General features: G+C 48.8%; 1 protein-coding gene and 1 non-coding gene across 13 annotated transcripts in view; one reads left to right on the top strand and one right to left on the bottom strand.

Moving 5' to 3' along the window:
- Nucleotides 1–633: 633 nt before the first annotated feature.
- The window catches only part of UBOX5 (U-box domain containing 5), a 38,521-nt gene continuing 27,026 nt past the window's right edge, over nucleotides 634–12,128 (bottom strand). For 9 of the 12 annotated variants that reach the window (XM_036418257.2, XM_045574188.1, XM_036418258.2 and 6 more), the window contains 4 exons: nucleotides 11,491–11,585; nucleotides 6,778–7,975; nucleotides 3,838–3,999; nucleotides 634–1,343 (listed from right to left, as the gene is read on the bottom strand). In XM_036418257.2, the coding sequence (XP_036274150.1) occupies nucleotides 1,135–1,343; nucleotides 3,838–3,999; nucleotides 6,778–7,975; nucleotides 11,491–11,544 (1,623 nt within the window). In that variant the 5' untranslated portion in view covers nucleotides 11,545–11,585 and the 3' untranslated portion in view covers nucleotides 634–1,134. Of the gene's footprint in view, nucleotides 1,344–3,837; nucleotides 4,000–6,777; nucleotides 7,976–11,282; nucleotides 11,349–11,490; nucleotides 11,586–12,128 lie in introns of those variants that run through there. The other 3 variants (XM_036418263.2, XM_045574190.1, XM_045574191.1) reach the window with 3 other exon arrangements.
- LOC118708625 lies at nucleotides 2,878–2,980 on the top strand. Its single transcript, XR_004984678.1, has one exon. It is a non-coding gene; the product is annotated as a U6 spliceosomal RNA (small nuclear RNA).

Raw genomic sequence — 12,128 nt, forward strand, 5'->3', positions numbered from 1 at the left:
ACAAGCTGAATTTTTAATAAAATTCAGTGCAAGGACTGGAGTTCTCCCTGCCCCGTGTGCAGAGCTTAAAACCAGGGAGAATGCCAGCCTCCAGCCCGCAAGTGGCAGAGGCCCGGCCTGTCCACAGGAGCCTGCGATGGAGCGAGCCTCCAGGATGACGTACGGAGCTGCTCAGTGCCGCTCAGAAGAGGGAAAAGTTCGGTGTAGTTTCTCATTGACCTTCCTCCAGTGACTAGAATCTACTCCATACAGCAAACAATTGTAAGCACACATATTTTCCCTCTGCGACTCCACAGTGAATTTTGAACGGAAAAACACACTGCAGCCCACAAACGAGTCGTTTTCCTGACACAGGCCCTGTGGGAGAGGCACCTTTCCCCTCAGAGGGCGGCAGCCAACAGGCAAGTGTGCGTGGCACCCAGCCCCAACCCTCCCTCCCACCCACACACCCACCTGCAAGCCCTCACAGCAGCACCTGACCGAGTTACAGCTGACTGGGTGGCAGTGACTGCTGACGGCTGCCCTGTGACAACTCCGCTTTGTATGGGGGCAGAGGCGGTGGAGGTGGGGGTGGGATGGGGAACAGGAGTATGACGACAGACAGGCAATCAACCCATCAGGAGGAAGCCCACAGCCGATGCCAACAATCACTTTATTGAGGCTCCACGCTGCCTGCCGGTCGGGGGCTGAGTCATTCACCCCACGTTTGGATGATACTGAAGACAGAGGCTCTCTGAGACCCCGAGCCAGACTATTGTGCTCCATGTACATCCACCCTGCAGGATGGGGGAGCCCCCCCCACATGCACACGTGTGTGTGTGTGTGTGTATGCAAATAATTGGGGGGGGGGCTGGCTGTAGCTCTGGCAGAAAGGGGGTGGCAGGGAGGTACAGGAGGGCAGCAACATCTCCCCCAGCCTCCCAGCCCCAAGTATGGCTTTGTTATCCTATTGCCACTTGAGCTGGAGTGGAGTGCCGCCTCCAGGGCCTGTGCCACACTGCGGGAGGCAATAAAGGGAAAGCCCTCGGGAACGAAGAGGCCCCTCTGTGCCTGGGGCCTGGCCAGACCCCAGGGAGCTGTGACCCCCACTCTGCTCCTCCCAGGAATAAGTCTTCTCGGGTTGAGGCCAGTCACTCAGAAGTGGACCCGCAGCACGTCCTGGCTGGCGAAAGGCTGCTGGCAGGCTGTGCACGTCATGGGCAGGGAGCGCTGCTTCTCACCCAGGCAGGGCCGGCACAGGGGGTGGCCACAGGGAAGCTGGTACACCGGCTCCTTTTTGAAGTAGGAAGAAAAGACTCTTTTGCAGGAGGCACACTCGGGACCCAGGACACTCCCAGGCTGCTCTGGTAAATCAGGGAGGAAAACAGGACAGGGTTAGGGAGAGCTACGCCTAGTCCAGGCTCCATCCTGGAGGCAGGGCACAGGCCTGGAGCGGGAGAGAAGCTGCCCACCCTCCACCCCTGCAGCAGTCCGGCTGCACCCCGCCTAGGCCACTCCGGCTGGTCTGAGAGCAGAGGAGCCCGGGAGTGAGGGAAGCTGGAAGGCCTCCACAAGATCATTAAATCTTGGCATTCTTACAAATGCTCAGAAAGAGCTGGCTTCTCAGGGCAGCCAGGTAGCTGGGACAGGCTCCCAAGGCCAGAGCAAGGCACACGCTCACACTGACAACCTTGATAAATTACAAGGTGAGGTGACAAAGGAAAAAGCAGAAAATGCTCTTGTGTGCCAGGGCTGGGCAGGTCGAGGGGGTAGGGAAGTCACTAGAGCGGCAGAGCCGAGATCAGTCGGCAGCAGACATGCCAGCTGAGCCTGGGGCCTGCTTCTCCTTCGCCCTGCAGCCTGGCAGCTCCCCTCCTGCACCATCAGTCCCCTACCCGTGCTGCTGGCTCCCTCTCCTTCCACACTTCCCAAAGGGGCTCCTGAATGAGAGTCACGGGGGCAGATGCCCACCACCCCCTCCCTGAAGCTCACCTGTTCCTCCTTCTCTCATGGCCTTGCCTAAGGAGGCTCTTTCTCTTCTAATCCACACCCCTCTGGAGAGGGCAGGGATGGCCTCTCAGGGAAGAGCCGTAAGAATGAAAAGGGGCCAGCCGTGCAGAGTGGAAGAGACAGCAAGGACAAAGAACGGCTGGTCCATCAAAGAAAGAAGACAGAGGGTGTGAGGCATGAGTGTGGCTCCAGATGAGATGGAGAGCAGGGAGGCAGGGGCTGGAGCATGCGGGACCTCACAGGCAGCAGGAGTTTGTTTATCCCAAGTTCAACGGGCTGCGATGGAGGAATTCTGAGTGGAAGAGCATGATCCGGCTCCTGTGAGACGGCGGCTGTGGCGGGGGAAGGGCGGCTGGTAGGAAGTAGCGGGGCTGCTGCCGGGGCCTGGGGCACACAGAGGGAGGCAGCGGACAGAGGACCACGCTGAGATCCACTCCGGAGGAGTATGAACACGATCTGATGGTGATCAGAACGTCACTGTGAGGACACAAAGGAGAACTAAGGAAGGCCTGCATGTTCTGGGCCTGAGCAAATGGTAGAAGATGTTGCTCTTGGTCCTCAATGGTGTGGGAGGGGATGTGGGCGGGAGAACCTTTGGAGCAGTCCTCAGTTAAGAAGTTCACTCAAGATTTCCATGAGTTTTCCACGTTAGGGAGGTCGGGGTCTGAGATCCAGGAAAGACCAAAGCTGTAGGCTAACATGAGCAGTCACTGGCCAGGTGGGCTCTCACTTGGGTGACAAAGAGGACAGAGAGAAGAGGGCCCAGGACCAGAGTATTGAGGAGGAGAGTCAACAATGGAAACTGAAGAGGAGTCACTGAGAATAGGGAGAAAAAGAAAGTAACATTTAGAAGGCCAACAGATAAGAAGGTGTTTCAGAAGAAAGGGCATGCTCGCTTTAGTAGCACGTATACTAACATTGGAACGATAGAAGATTAGCACGGTCCCTGTGCAAGGATGACACGCAAATTCGTGAAGTGTTCCATATTAAAAAAAGGAGGAGGAGGAGAAGGAGGAGGAGGAGGAAAAGGAGGAAGGGGGGGAGAAGGGGGGGGGGGGACGACGACCAGTCAGCCACCTCAGGTATTGTGCAGATGATCAGTGACCATTTATTTATGGTCATGGAAATGCCGGTCATTTGGACAAGACAAGTTTTGGGGAATGGTCAGGATGGAAACAACCAGAGAGGAGTTCGGGACGAAGGCAGAAGACATGGCCTGTGGTCTGGACAGCAGCGGAGGGCCTGGTTCTGGGTGGGCAGGAGGAAGAAGTGAGCGCCTTATCAGTAGCCCCACCAGGTCTCATCTGGGGAAGATGCCCAGCATTCCATCAGGCCTCCACTTAATATCCTAATCAGTTCCATATTCATGTGGTCCCAGATTCATTTTAGGCAAAAATTGGTTCAGTAAGCTACCACTGTTCTTTTCTAAGACTAGAAAAATGTTAATAGGAAAGAATGGAGGTGACAGACTCAACTCCAAACTTCACACTTACATAACATACCCCAGATGTCAGATGGGAGACAGACTAGATAAGAAAAATAAACTAAAGAGGAGAAACCAAAGTTCTCAGGACAGAACAATCAACAATAGATCTTACATTAGACAAACAAACAAAACAAAACAAACACAGCAGGGTATCTACATCCACAGAATTACTAAGAGTTGCCCAAAGAAAGCTCTTTTTATGAAGAGCCTGTCAGCTCCGCGCTGGAGAAGGAAGAGACCCGGTCCCCCCCAGGCCTGGGTACTGGAGCTCAGAAGCTGGGCATGAAGGGCCAGAGAGACCCAGCGTTATGGCTCAGCACCCCATTCAAGGGCTCCAAGGAGGTGGACGGGCCCCATGTTACCCGGGCCAGTGCCTGCCCTCCAGGAAGTGCTGGTCCTCCTTGTGCCGAGGTGCTGGAGTTGTCCCCTGGTCAGCCGCGCCGTGAAGGAGGGCATGGAGCCAAGGGTAGATGTCAAGGCAATTTCCAAGCTTTGTGACAGCTTCTGCTCATGGGACACTGGCTCTGTTGACAATATCCAGAGAGAGGTTTGCAAAACAAAGACCAAAACACCAAAAAGACCAAAACTCCACTGAGGACCACAACTTTAAACTGACACAGATGTAAGGAAAGTCCTCCCGATGTCTACTAGTGGACTGTGATGAGAGAATACATCACAACTGGGGCCCCTGGCAGTTGCTACCCACTCACACCACGCTGCTTTCTGGATTCCTGGGCTTTGCACTAACTTTCCTCCTCCTGGACAACTGCTGGGCGGGTGGGGGCCACCTTGTGGCTCCCCTGCAGAACTGCACCCTACTTTCTGAAGGCCTCCCTGTGGGTCAGGGAATGACTGGAGCCAGCAAACATCCAGCCTTGTACCCCTGCTCTCCCTTCCCAGCACCCTTAATCCGCTCTTTCCATCTCCTCCCTCTGGAAACCCCACTGCTCTGCAGGGATGCTGGCCTGCACACTCTCCTGTTGGGTAAAGCAAAGCAGTTACTACTGAGTGGGACAATGAAGGGCTCACTCTGCCACTGCACTATCGAGCCTTCTCTGTGTGGTCTACAGAAAGCCAAGCAATGGGCACAAGATGCAGGCAATGGGTGGAGGGGGGCAGCTGCCCAAGGAAGGACACAGACACCCGCCTGGTTCACAAAACTGCCCGAAGTGGAAAGTGCATTATTTCTGTCTATGTTTATTGGACACAGGACATCAGCTTGGACCCTTCCAGGACCACTGGTCAGCATGGTCTTGTGTCACCAATAAATCTGCCAAGGCCAACACCAGTGGAGACCTGCACAGACATCCAGGTCTAAAAGCCTTTCTCCTGGTCTCACCCATCACACTTCAGGTGCTTCCAGGAGTTGCTGGGGGTCACGTTAACTACAAATTACACTCAAAAACAGAGACGACACAGCTGTAACCTTTAACTTGCTCAGGATTTTTAGAGTAAGAGAGGAAATTAAAAGAACAAAATCTATACTGATGAATTTTCATAAAGAAAAAGAAAAGACTGTCAAAGAGCTAGCTCCCAAAGCACCAGGCACTGGCGATCACAGGGAATAAACCAAGCGTGTAAAGAGTGAATATGTTCCTTGGGTGGCCATGTTCAACGGTTAGTAGGGGTGTCGAACTCAATCAGAGAAGGGGCCAAAATCTAAAATCCAGCCTAAATCGCGGGCCGAATGGTTTACTGAACAGTCATAAACTGTCATTGTGATGGAAACGCAGCGGAGTGCAGTGATGACAGCGCGGTGCCGGCCACATTGCAAGGCATGGCGGGACGGATTTGGCCCGCGGGCCTTGTGTTTGACACATGTGGGTTAGAGCATCAGCTGGGCACGCAGGCTCACAGGTTTGATTCCTGGTCAAAGGCACGGACTAGAGTTGCAGGTTTGATCCCTGGCCCAGTCAGGGCATGTGGGAGGCAACCGGTCAATGTGTCTTTTTCACATAGATGTTTCTCTCTCTCTCTCTCTCTCTCTCTCTTCCTCCCTTCACACCCCCTCCCTTCCACTTTCTAAAAATCAATGGAAAAATATCCTCTGGTGAAGACTGACAAACAAAAACAGTGTGATGCTAATATTAAATTGTTTCAGAGATTAGAAAAAGAAACTTCTAATTTGTCTTATGAAGCAAATAAATCATCCACATCAAACCTGAATAAATATGGTGCGCATGCACACCCACACCCACACACATTACAGACCAGTCTCACCAATGAATGCAAAAATCCTAAATAAAACACTAGCAATCAGAATCAAGCAACCCATTAAAAGAAGCAAGACCAAATGGAGTTTACTCCAGAAATGTAACAATGGTTCAATATTAATAAGTCTACTAATGTCTTTCTCACATTAAAAGCCTAAGGACGAAAAATTATAATTAATCTCCATTGATACTGAAAAGACATTAGACAAAATTCAATCATCGTCTTAGATAAGCACAGTGACTAACACGGGAGTAGGTGGTGTGGGAGAGTATCTGGAATGAGTCCCAGTGAACTCCACCTCATGCCCTGGGATACCCTCCCCCACTTAGAGTGGGCTAGACTTCAGGGCCTTGTCTTTCACAAAATACAGCAAAAGTGATGGGATGTCATTTCCATGGTTACTCAAAACCAACTTCCACCTTGTTTGCACACACTTGTGACACCATGTTGTGTGCTGCCTTTGAGAGGCCCACATGGCAATAATCTGGTGTAGTCTCTAATCCCCGGTCAACAAGGAAGTGAAGCCTCCAGTGCCGCAGTTCAGCACGGAACCGCAACCTGAACAGCCATGTGAGCGAGCGTGGAGGCGAATTCTTCCCCAGACAAGCCCTGTGCTGACTGCAGCCCTGCCAGAAGCCTTGGAAGAGCCTGAAGCAGACAGTCCAGCCAAGCAACACTGTGATTCCTGTCTAAAGGGGCTGAGGTAATGAGTGAGTGGTGCTTTAGCCGAAACCGGTTTGGCTCAGTGGTAGAGCGTCGGTCTGCGGACTGAAGGGTCCCAGGTTCGATTCCGGTCAGGGGCATGTATGTTGGTTGCAGGCACATCCCCGGTGGGGGGTGTGCAAGAGGCAGCCGGTCGATGTTTCTCTCATTGACGTTTCTAGCTCTCTATCTCTCTCCCTTACTCTCTGTAAAAAATCAATAAAATATATTTTAAATAAATAAATAAAAAAATAAAAAATGAGTGCTTTAAGCCAGTAAGATTTGGGGTAACTTAGGCTGGCAAGGCAAAAAAAAGGACAGTAGTGCCGAGTGTCACCTGGGAGGACTAAAGTGACAACGGGCATGGACACAGGGTGGTGGATTACCTGTTGAGCAGTCCATGTGTGTCAGACCGAGCTCATTGGCAGCTTTCATTTTCTTAGCAGTGTGCTCTGAGGTAGTGGGTGAGACCAGGCTTGTGGTAGAAAAACAGGAAGCATTTACGTCAAGGCTACTGTTGGGGGCATATTCAGCCTGCTCCATCTTCCTTTTCCGAGATGGCAGAGCAATGGAAGAAGGGGTCAATGCCCCCGTAGCCTGCGCTCTCCCAAGCAGGTGGCAGCCAGGGATGGAATGCTGGAGCAGGAATTGGTCGATGCGGGCCTTCAGGGAGGGGTGAGGCAGGGGCTGGGAGTGTGGAGTAAAGGCTACCCCGGTGAAAGGGTCACTGGGCACTCGGCCCCACGTGGCTTCACTGCGGTTACACTTCTCCAGTGTGGCCTGGTCGATGACCTTGCCTGAGGGCAGCAGCATGGGGCAAGGCATGATCTCCAAGGTGATGGGATCCAGGAACTCCTCAGGCACATCCTGAAATACCTCAGCCAGCTCCTGTAGGCTGGAGGGGGCCTGCCGGCCCCCAGACTCCCCCCCGGGGTCACAGTCACTCTCCATGGGCAAGGCCGGGACCTGCAGAGCCAAGTCCTGGGAGAGGGTTTTGGAAGCAACCAGCAGGACACTACCTATTACCTCCGGGGAGCAGGCTTTGTTGGGCTGACCCCACACTTCCAACCGTCTGATGCCCGGGATACCACTGCCCGTCACGTGGGTGATACAGATCTTGAGATGGGCCACGTGATTAAGGGAAAGAGGTCCTTTATTCCAGAGCTCCTGGGCCACAACAGCGGGGGAGGGGAGTGTGGCTTCCATCAGGCCAAATGGTGGCCTGGCCTTGAAGCCCCTGTGGCTAAACACCACTTGGTTTTGGTTTTTCAACAAGACTTTGCCTACGAAGGTGAACGCCTCCTTGTCCGGGAGGGACGGCTCAGCTGGGCCCAGGGTCTGGCACTCAGGGGCATTCCAAGATGCTCTGCTGGCTGAGGCGGACGTGTACATTTCCAGGCCAGTCACATTGTGGCCTCCCCCAGCTGAGAGGTCTATGTTAATCCTACAGATTTCCACACTGAAGGGAAAGGAAACAGTCACGTGGACAGGTGGCTTAATAAAATACTCCGTCCTAAAACCACGACTTCTCTTCGTGAGGTCTTCAGAGATGAGATTTTCTACTTCATAGCCATCAGCTGATATCTACAGATTTAATGACAAATATGAGGCAAATTGATGAGACCCAAATGAAGACAACTAGTTTTCAAGAATTTGCCACTTCTAAGAAAATTTTTTTTAAATAAATCTTTATTGTTCAGATTATTACAAATGTGTTCCTCCCCCACCCCCCTCCAATTGCTCCCCTCCACCAGGTTCCCACCCCACCCTCTATCCTTTCCCCATCCCCCATTGTCCTCATCCATAGGTGCACAGTTTTTGTTCGGTCTCTTCCCGCACCCCCACTCCCCTTTTCCCAGAGAATCGTCAGTCCACTCCCCTTCCATACCTCTGATTCTATTATATTCACCAATTAATATTGTTCATCAGATTTTTTAATTCCCTTGATTTTTAGATTCACTTGTTGATAGTTACATATTTCTTGTTCATAATTTTTATCTTTATCCTCTTCCTCTACCTAAATAACCCCCTTCAGCAATTCATATGATTCTGGTTTGGTGGTGATGAACTCCTTTAGTTTTTTTTTTATTTGTGAAGCTCTTTATCTGGCCTTCAATTCTGAGTGATAGCGTGGCTGGGTAGAGTATTTTTGGCTGTAGGTTCTTGCTATTCATCACCTTGAATATTTCTTGCCATTCCCATCTGGCCTGCATCGTTTCTGTTGAGAAATCAGCTGACAATCGTATGGGTGCTCCTTTATAGGTAACTACCTGCTTTGTTCTTGCTGCTTTTAATATTCTCTCTTTGTCTTTTGCTCTTAGAATTTTAATTATGATGTGTCTTGGTGTGGTCCTCCTTGAATTCCTTTTGTTTGGGGTTCTGCGGGCTTCCTGGACTTGTAAGTCTACTTCTTTCCCCAGGTTGGGGAAGTTTTCTGTCACTGTTTCTTCCAGTATTCTTTCGGTATCTTGCTCTCTCTCTTCTTCTGGGACCCCCATAATTCTGATGTTGTTTCACTTGATGTTGTCCCAGAAGTTTCTTACACTATCTTCAACTTTCTGGATTCTCTTTTCTTGCTTCTGTGGAGGAGTGTCCTCTGGCTCTTTGTGTTCTAAATCTTTGTCTTGATTCTTGCGATCTTCCAGTCTGTTTTTAGGACTCTGTGTAATATTTTTTATTTCAGACAATGTTTTCTTCATTTCTAGTTGATCTCTTATTATTTCTAGTTGCTCCCTTTTCATATCTTCATAGGTCTCATTTATTTTATCGGCCTTTTTTAGGATATTCTTGAATAACCTTATAACTGTAGTTTTGAACTCAATGTCCAATCTTTTCTTTTCCTCCATCTCCTTCCTTTGTGTCCTGCCTCTTCTCTGCATTTCAGTTGTTTCCTTGTTTTGATGGAATCAAAACTTTGTGTGCTAGGTGTTCTGGTAGAGCCCAATAGCACAGCCTTCCCAGTTACCTGTGGCGGACAATCTTGGTGTAGCCCTTTGTGGGCTGTGTGTGCAGTCTTGTTGTTAAGCCTTGCTTATTGTTGGAATCACTGGGAAGTGTTGATCTCCAAGCCAGTTGGCTGTGAGGGTCAGCAGAGTCTCAGCTAGGAGGGCTTCTGTACTCCGCTTGGATGGGACGGGGTCTCAGGGTGGCGCAGACAATCTTTGGTTCCCTGTCAGTCTTGCCTTAGAAAAGTCCTGTTCGTGGTGAGTTTCAGAAGATTGGTTGCAGGCGTGCGCACTTCTTTGGTAAAGGCGCAGACAAGCTTTGGATTCTGGCCAGTCCCTCCTTAGAGAAAGCCAGCCTCTGGGAGAGCTTCTGTGCTCAGCTTGGATGGGGCGGAGTCTCGGGTTGGTGCAAACAAGCTTTGTTTTCCTGTCGGCTTCTCCCCAAGTCCTGCAGTAATGGCCTCTGGCTTCACACACCTCCGAGAGATCTCTCCGGCTGCCTGACAGTCTGGCCTCTCCCTGTCTGGGGCCATCTATCAGAGCAATAGGGTGATTCTGTTTTCCTCTTCACAGTTCCTGAGGTTCAGCGTGCCTTCTCTCTCCTTCCCAGATGGCAGAGCCTCCTCTCAGCTAGCCGTCCGGTGCTTCAGGGCAATGCCTCCCCTGTTTTCCAATTCTAAGTTCAAATTTGTTGTGGTAGGCTGCATTAGGGTGTCTACCCTATGCCACCATCTTGGTTTCTCCCTAAGAAAATTTCTTAAAGAAAATCTGAAGTTCCTCATTTTAAAATTTCCTCTATTACTTCAAATTCTCCTGGGTTTTTTTGTAGGCACCCAATATGAAAGCAATAGTATCCAAGTACTGTCTCTTCTTAAAAAATAGGAGCAAGAAAGCTTTGCCCAACCCAGCCAAAATCCCTTGAAAATAACATCTCTGTGGAAACACAGTATATAAATTGGTAGTTTTTTTTATTTCAGGAAATGAAAAGATGCATATTTAGGGGGTAAAAAATATGTTCATTAAAGTTCTCAATTTTGTTTTTGGACTACACATTACAACAAGGTCCCTAGGAAGGCATAACTAAAAAGCTTCTTCTAAATCTATAAATGATGGAATTTGGTTTAAAAAATTGTGTGCACAGGGACAAGGATCATAAAATATAATGGAAAATTTAAAATGGTGCATGTATAAAAGATGGGATTGTAAATAATCTCTTCATCTTTTAATCTAATACTTGTTACAACCAATGGAAATTTTAAGATATCTTTAAAGGAGCCACCTTTACAATCTGAGAACCTAAAATAGTACGCTGAGTGAAGAAACTCCAAATTAGGGGAGGGGTTCAATTCTCCCCTTCAAACTTCATTATGTTATGCACTGCTCTGAGCTGTGGAAACACACTCTCCTTGTACAAAAGGGGAGGCAACTTAATTCATGAAAAGAACAAGGAAGCCCTAACCAGTTTGGCTCAGTGGATAGTGTTGGCCTGCCAAGTGAAAGATTCCAAGTTTGATTTCTGTCAAGGACAAAAGCCTAGGTTTCGGGCTCAATCCCCAGTAAGGGGCATGCAGGAGATAGTCAATCAATGATTCTCTCTCATCATTGATGTTTCTATCTCTCTCTCCCTTTTCCCTTCCTCTCTGAAATCAATAAAAAAATATATATTTTTAAAAAAGTTAAGGGATGTTTAAAAAAAAAAAAAAGGAACAAGGAATAAAGGCAGTCAGACAAAAAAAAAAAGATACAAACAAACAAACAAACCCACAAGGAATACAAATAAAAAATATAAGCCATCATTTCTAGCATTTAAAATTATAAGAACAGGGGGGTGAGAAAGATGAGAAAGAGGGTCTGTAACCTTAACTGACTTTGAGTAAAATTAAAATTTATCATCAGAGGGAAAAGCACAATAAATATGACTATCCACAAAATGAGTCACAGCTCACCTTGCAATGGAACTAACTCTAGAGGTGCAGCCTGACCCAATCTTATCTCAATATCACCAGGTGGATCTAAAACAACGAGGTTTGTGAAAGCACATTAAGCCTGACTTAAGTTCACTATACAAGGCAGTGAGTACGGGGGCTGGGGAGGACACACACATGAAAACAGATGTAGTGAATTTATTTATGTGTATATACTTCTTTTGTTTACCTTGTTGCAGTAAATTCTTGGTCTGAACTGTGGGAGGCAAAGATTTATTACCATCTTTGTGGCCGAAAGGATAGCTTCCAAGCATCAGAAATAGCCTTAAATAAAAAATAAAACTCGGTATTAGACAAGTTAAAATTCAATTGCAAACGTTTAGTTCATTCCTAAGAGAAGAGAATCAAATAGGATAACAACAAAAACTTTCATAAACACACCTCTCCTGGCCTACACTCATTCTCTTTTTATCCGGCACGTGATGCTGGGGAAAACAGCCTGAAAAACATGGAGGAGACTGAGCAGGAAGCCAGACTGCTGGTTCTTGGGCTGGAGCTCTTCTAAAGCCCAGAGGCAAGGGACTGCCTGCCCGGCCGGCCGGGGTCTCCCCACAGGAAAGGCAGGGCCAAGTGACCGAGCTCAGAGAAAGAACAAGCCTATTTACCAGACTCTGGTAACCAGAGGGTTTCAAATGGAAAGGGTCACAGAAAACAATCACAATGGCACTAAACATTATTTAACACTTCCACACAATTACATTTTCTTATTAAAACAAAAACAAGGAAAATAAACATTATTGAGAAATAGAAAATCTTAGGATTGGAAAGCACCTTATTAAGGACAGCTAAACCAAAGCCCAAGAAGGG

Source organism: Pipistrellus kuhlii, unplaced genomic scaffold, assembly GCF_014108245.1.
Source record: "Pipistrellus kuhlii isolate mPipKuh1 unplaced genomic scaffold, mPipKuh1.p scaffold_m20_p_6, whole genome shotgun sequence".
NCBI lineage: Eukaryota > Metazoa > Chordata > Mammalia > Chiroptera > Vespertilionidae > Pipistrellus > Pipistrellus kuhlii.